The sequence below is a fragment of the Falco peregrinus genome, chromosome 1 (genome assembly GCF_023634155.1).
Source record: "Falco peregrinus isolate bFalPer1 chromosome 1, bFalPer1.pri, whole genome shotgun sequence".
Lineage (NCBI taxonomy): Eukaryota > Metazoa > Chordata > Aves > Falconiformes > Falconidae > Falco > Falco peregrinus.
Window position 1 is genome coordinate 57860130 of NC_073721.1, and position 7071 is coordinate 57867200.

General features: G+C 42.2%; 1 protein-coding gene across 2 annotated transcripts in view; it reads left to right on the forward strand.

The window, feature by feature from the left end:
* LOC101925011 (cytosolic phospholipase A2 epsilon) overlaps positions 1 to 5069 on the forward strand; it is a 35852-nt gene extending 30783 nt beyond the window's left edge. For both annotated transcript variants that reach the window (XM_027789239.2, XM_055815576.1), the window contains 6 exons: positions 311 to 448; positions 723 to 830; positions 1616 to 1807; positions 2291 to 2460; positions 3450 to 3636; positions 4503 to 5069. In XM_027789239.2, the coding sequence (XP_027645040.2) occupies positions 311 to 448; positions 723 to 830; positions 1616 to 1807; positions 2291 to 2460; positions 3450 to 3636; positions 4503 to 4711 (1004 nt within the window). In that variant the 3' untranslated portion in view covers positions 4712 to 5069. The remainder of the gene's footprint in view (positions 1 to 310; positions 449 to 722; positions 831 to 1615; positions 1808 to 2290; positions 2461 to 3449; positions 3637 to 4502) is intronic.
* Positions 5070 to 7071: the final 2002 nt, after the last annotated feature.

Genomic DNA, 7071 nt, shown 5'->3' on the forward strand with positions numbered 1-7071 from the left:
ATGGGTTATACATAAGCAATACATACTTCTGCATAAGACTAACTGCAGGGAACGCATATGGTTTCATTCAGATCAGGGCTTTTCTGCTGGAGGTTGCTGTAATGCAGCCTGGGACCACCCTCCCGTGATGTGAAAGGACCTTTGTGGCATTGGTGCTGCAGGCAGTATAGATAAAACCATAGCTTGTGAATGGCATATTATGCACTAGCCAGTGTCTTTCCCAGGATTTGTTCCTGCTCTCTAGTACTCTTCTGTTTAGCAGTCGTTAACATGTTACTGCCTTTTCATGATCTGGCTGCTGGTGCTGAAGAGTGGCTGGAGTTCACTCCTTACGAAGTCGGTCTTCTGAAATACGGAGCGTCTATTCGCGCAGAACATTTTGGAAGTGAATTCTTTATGGGAAGGCTGGTGAAGAGGCTCTCAGAGACTCGCATCTGCTATATGCAAGGTGACTATTAGCTAGAGGGAAAGGTGGCCTGTTTGAGAGGCAGCTGGTGTGCATGAGCAAGTGGTTTGTGGAGGACAGAACTGGAAAGGCACCAGCAAACAGGTTGAGCAGGTGTGAGTTTGAATTAGCAAGGACATAATTAGGAAGTACGCCCATGAAGATATGCAGGCAGACAGAAAGGATGTATCCAAAGGGAAAGACCAGATATGTATTAATAAAAATTCTTACAAGACTATTCCATCAATCTGTTTCTATTCTCTCTTTCACGTTACAGGCATGTGGAGTAGTATATTTTCCATAGATGTGATGTATGTCTGGAATTTGGCTGCTGACTCAGAGGACTTCTGGTGTAGATGGACCAGGGACAGAGTAAAAGATATTGGTGAGATGTCCTTGTGTTTTTTTTACCACCGGTATATATTGCTTATATTCTGTGCAGAGGTCTAATGCCTAAAGAGATACTGCCCAAGTCAAGAGAAAGATGTGAGGAAAGCAAAGCAGAGGCATCAGTTAAGAAATTATTCTGCCTGGTTTAGAAGTACTAAACTTCTTTGGCAAAGCTGTGCCTTTTTCTAAAGGACGTACAGACACAAAACCAGTCTCCAGCTGACATGTAAAAATCATGTTGTGTTAAGAACCTGGCTTAAGGTTAAGTCAGGATATGGTCCTCCTTGGCTGCTAATACCATCAGTAGAGAAAACGGCTCTTGCAGAAGGCAGCTGTTTTCTCGGCTATGCTGCCGAGAAAGGTTGCTCTTGCTGGTAATTGCACAGAGAACCTGGAGTGACTGGCTTCCTAATTTATCTAATGCGTGCCGTCGGGTGATACTCACGTGCAGTCTGAAGATGTCCTGTTCCAAGGCGACTGTTGTCCTCCTGTATGTTTTGGGACGTGGCTCACCCCTCCACCACACGCTGCAGTAGAGGTGGCCATCGTTCAAGGAAGCCTGGAGAGGGAGGTGGTGCTTGCTGCCTGCAGGTGGCTGTCACGTAATTCACCACCTAAAGCTGTGTTTTATTTGGTAGCACAGACTTCAGGGGCTTAATATGTGATTTACCTTTGGGATGGGGGATGGCAACAACTGTGGTTATTAGTTACTCCGTTTTTTAAAAATACTGACCATTTTAGAAAACTGTCCTAAATTCAGAATTTCTCTCCTTCTTGCAGAGGAAGAACCCTTTCTGTCCATGAATCCCTATGAGGTGGACACCTGTGTATTCACTCCCGCGAGTGCCCTCTCCTCTGCTCTGCGAGGTGTCTTAACAGGACGCCCAACCATTGCACAGTATCCCAATTTTATCAGAGGTTTCCAGATGCATAGCCAGTACCTGGAGAGTGAAGGATTTTCTACGTGGAAAGGCACAGTAACGCAGCATGTTTTTCAATAACGTTTTGACGAGAATTAAGTTTGGGAATTAATTTAGGACTTCCAACAAGGAGGAAGAGACAAGACTGACTTCCTCTGAAATTCCACTTCTCCGTTCCAGAGATGGAAGAAGTGGAAGACAGATTTGAACAGCATTTCATTATTTGGGGGTGTTGAGTGGTGAAATTGAATTTGTTTGTCTGGGGATCATGTTCCAGTGGACAGGGCGAGGAGCTCAGCCTAGGGGGGCCGGAGGGATCTCCCCTTCAGGGCCAAAGCTGCTTGAGGTATCCAGGAAGGAAGGAAAAAGCTGTAGTGTGTAACTTCTGTAAATCAGTGCTGCCAGTGAGTCAAAGGCAGGTAGACAGGGAAAACGGGGAACAAAATTTTCCATTCTTCCCTCTTTTTAACTTTCTGCAGAGGAGCAGTAAGGCTTGGGTTTTTATTTGTTGTAGTGAGAAATGTTTGTTTTTCAGATACAGTGATAGACTCCTTCCCAAATAAACTGATGGAAACAGCAGATGATGAGCTCTCCCTGGTTGATACTGGTTTTTTCATCAATACCAGTTACCCACCGCTTGTGAGATCGCAGAGAGAGGTGGACGTCATCCTGCACTTAAATTACAGTGGAGGGTCCCAGACACTGGTAAGAAAAGCCATGGTATCTGAGATGTTTTTCCTTCATGTTCTTTTGGTTTCTAGCACTCATCAGTTAAACCAACTAACTTTTCAGTACTGAAATGGCAATTATATTATCTGATTTATTACTTAGATTATTAGGTGACTTATTTCTCAGTAACTGAGAAGGATATTAGAAGACAGTGATAGATATAGACTTTTTAAAATCAAGATCTTCTGCAGTGGATTCGAGAGTTTTTGAAGAGCTGACTGAGGAGCATTCTAGAGCTTTGATGCTGATTTTGTTTCTCCTTGAACTGAGCAAGTTACAGATGCAATGGAAAGTCCTAACAATATTTTAACAGATTAAATGGGAAAACCTATGTGTTTCTGGGCCTGTTTATCTCATATCAGTCTTAGGGGAAATATACTGGCTGATGCCAGACTTGATTAATAATGAAAAATAATATAATTAGTGTTGCGTATATAATTAGAATAATTTAAAATAGACTTCATAGTATTATGTAGCTGTTAAAGGGTTTTTTTTATGAGGTCATAAGGTATGTTGATAAATGTATTAGTTCATAGGGAGTAATTATCAATCAATCACAAGCTATGCAGAGGACAAAGATTGGGAAAGTGGTAAATAAGAAGCTGAGACAATAACATAGAATAATTTGGACTGATATGTTCTTTCCCTATACTTGAAGTTTCTTTGCTTTCCCATTCTGAACCAGTTTCATTGGAATCATAAAATGAGTCCTGTTGCTTTTGGCTACATTTGACCGCTCAAAGAAAGTGACTGTTTTTTTTCTTTTGCCCAAGGCAAAGCAAAAAATAAGATAAGCTGCAATGTCTGCTGTGGTTATGGCTGTTTCTGTCTGAAAGTCCCAGAGAGAGATTCAAGCCTTAGAATATACATGTTAGCTGCTGGAGTTTATGAAAATCCAGATTGCTGAATCTTTTTTGAGTTTTGATTCTTTGTATTAATTTTTTTTTATTCATTCATCCACCCAGCCTCTGGATCAGATTGCAAAGTACATCTCGGGGCAAGGAATTCCATTTCCCAAAATTGAGATAAGTGAAGAAGACAGGGAAAACTTGAAGGAGTGCTATGTGTTTGAAGATGCTGACAGTCCACAAGCTCCAATGGTGCTTTTTTTCCCCCTAGTAAATGACACCTTCAAGAAATATAAAGCTCCTGGTGAGTCATCCATGGCTAGCAACTCTAATAAAGTTACTTGCTGTGTGTGTCCTCTCCATTTCATATCTGATGTCTCACTGTCATCTCTGACCTTCTTCTAATGCTGGCATTACCAGTCTTATCACTGACAAAAATAATCGGTCAGTATCTCTGAACTGTGAGAACCCCAGAAGCTTTCCTAATACAGTTGAGATGAAAATAGGCATTTACTCCACAGGACGTACCAGAGAGAGATAGCGTGAAGGTAAGACTCCCAAAATCTGTACGGCATGGGCAGTAGGTCCTCAACAAAAGCTGTTTTACTCTGTAGACGTGGACTTGTTATGCACTGCTGCTTGCAAAGAAAGGTGGAGGCAAAACCATACAGAAGTTTTGGCGGTAGCCCACTCATCTGGGTTTTGTTCACATATTTAAAAGTAATCTCCCAGACTGAGGACTGAGTGGGCAGAGGTCTTTGTTTTTAATATGAACTATGTTCTCTGTCTGACTGCCCTCATTTCTCCTGAGCTTTCAGTGAGAGGGCTGTTGTTTCATTCAGTATGAGAGTGTCTTGTTTTCCTTTTCTTTGCACTTTACTAGTTTGGGTAACAAAGGCTTTATGTTGTCCAAGGAGTGGTCTACAGGCGCTGCTTCTGATAATCAGTGTTTTTATTCCCGGCTGTTTGGGCTTACAATCATTTTTGGACAGAGGCTTGATCCGGAGGCTGAGGAATACAGCGCTACTAGATGACTTTTGCATGCCTCTGGCAAATCATATATTTCCCTCCAAATCTCCCTTTTCTACCTATAATTACTTAAATGACTGATATGGGCCATGTACTGCAGTAAAACCTTATCGGTGCATGTCCTTGTGGTTTGTTCCTCAGGTGTGGAAAGGAGTCCTGAAGAGATGGCTGAAGGCAAAGTTGATGTCTCCAGCATCCTCTCCCCATTTACAACAAGGGAGGTGTGTTTCAGTGAAGAGAATTTTGACAAACTAGTGAAACTGACTGATTACAATGTCCTGAATAACGAGAAGTTGATTATTCAGGCCTTGCGCTGGGCAGTGGCACGGAGGAAGCAGTGGAATTGTTAGCCACCGCTCACTAGCTTCAGCCTTCCATCAGCCATCCAACAACCAATGGTAGTTCTTGGGTTGTCTGTTACTTGTTGAGATCAAGATGTCTGATGCTTGCCAGTGATAATTGCAGTAGGAACCGCATCATCCTGAGGATGTGCTGGACTCCAATTCATCCTATGTCCGCAACCGTTCAGTTGAGCAGATTAGAATTTACCAGTGGTTTAATGCAATACAAACTTCAAAGCAGCAAATTTGTGTTTAGTTTTGTTACCTTGTTACTTTACCAATTTATATATGTATTCCATATGAATTAATATAGTGTTGTGTAAGATAATGAAATATGTAGCAAATTAAAATGTGAATCAAAGCAGTATTTATGGTTTGTTTGTTTTTTCTGCCTGGCAGAACACCAATCCCTTGAACCAGAATTTCTCTGGTAAATAGCTAATCTGCATCCGTTTGATTGTTTGTCGATTATGAGGTTTTTATTTAACTGGCTTCCTTTGCTGATGTTTGACAATAAGTTCCTTCAGTTAGTATCAGTGTTGCAAAAATGTGTAGTTTTCACTGTCAATAAACCCCCCTGAATTAGGTCACCTTTGTTTCAGGTGATCGAACGAGTCCTCTGAGCTGCTGTTCATAGAACCACCTCTACTCAGCCTAAGTCGTCATGTTGTCCAACTTTCCTTTATTGCTGCAGATTGTGCTGTCTCGCTCACCTCCACCTGCCTTGCCTGTTCCTGAAAGATGGCCTTGCGGTGTCTCCCAGGGTTTAATAAGATCAGAAGTGGCTGCTAGGTGTTTGCATAGAAGAGGGCAATGCAAGAGGGCCTTTTGAGATCCCTTACTTACAGACATGGTTTTTGTGACTGTTCAACACTTCCCTACAAGTTGTCTTCTGCAGGGATTGTCCTGACAGAGTGGTTCCTCCTCATCAAAAATCCTGGGTGTCCTCAGGGCTGAGGTGGCTGCCAAAGGCTCTGTTCTTGCAGCTCAGCGACAGGCAGGTCACAAGCTCAGTCTTTCACAATAGCAGCCTTGCACTGCACAGCTGTGATACATGAAAAGACTGGTCACAGCAGCACAGTGATCCAACACAAATGAATGGGATTATCTTCCTTTTGATAATAAAAGGATCCTACTATTGCAGTGAACTTCAGACTGAGTCACCAGGGCAAAATTGGTGTTGAGATCAGGAGAGTCTTGGTTATGCTCAGAAGTGACAGATTTGTTCATATGAAATGAAGTCCTAGGAAATGGATGGGAGAAGATGATTCTCTTCTATGGAAACAACAGCTGGTGGTGCATCTTAGAGCAATTTGGGTGGTGGAAGAGGAGGAGTGGGCCATGTTTTTCACCTGTGAGCTTGTTCATTGTTCGTGCAGGTGGAACACTTGAAAGGGCACAGTGTAGCCCTGCTTTCAGGTACAGCACTGCACGTTTAAATCTAGATTATTAGCCTTCCACGCGTGAGGCAGCTGTAATTGCAGTTCAGCTCCAGAATGCTAGAATATCAGCTTATGGAATCCCGCTGGGTGTTTTCCAGAGATGTCTTTGATTTTACTCCCGTGGTTTTTAAGACCTTTTTGCTGGAAATGAAACAGAGCAGGAGCGATGATGTTTCGGTCTTTTGGGGGGGGGGGGGGGGGGTTTGGTTTGTTTGTTGTTTGTTTTTTTTTTTTTTACAGGGGTAACATACTCAACAACAGGATGGAAAAAAGGTGCATGACACAGCCTGAACCTGATTAACCTTGCTTTTCTTCAGGGCTAATTAGTCCATCTTCTAACCATGAGTAATTACTGTACTGCATTGGTACAGTAAAGGGTGTGCTGCATCCCAAGTCAGCCTTGGGGTATCTGATGGTGTCCTGCCAGTTGATATGAAACCTGCCTTCCCCTCTCTGAGGAAATTCCTCCTACTCTCAAGATCATTGTTGCTCTTTCCTTCAGCTCCCCCAGTTTTTCAATATCCTCTTTTTGAAACAGTGTGTGTGCCAATGGGGGGGGGGGGGTATTTATTTCCAGGTCATTGATAAAAAAAACATGCAACAGGCTTGTTAACTAAACTGTTTGCAGTCTCTCTGGGGATATTTTCTTTTGGGGTTTCCTTCCCTTGACTACTGGGTTTTGTGATCGGTTCGTTATCAGTCCTTAATGTGTTTCAAGTTTGGGTGACATTTGTTGCATCTGGTTCTTAAGTTAGTGTCTTAAAATGCCAAATATGTTATGAAATTCAAATTATATTGTATCTGTGAAGCTAACGTAATCAGTCAGTTCTCAATCCATTGCAAAGTGAAATGCGATTATTTTGAATTTGATTTCTCTGTTAAATTTTACAATTGCAAGGATGGCTTTTAAAAAAAAAAAATCCCCAT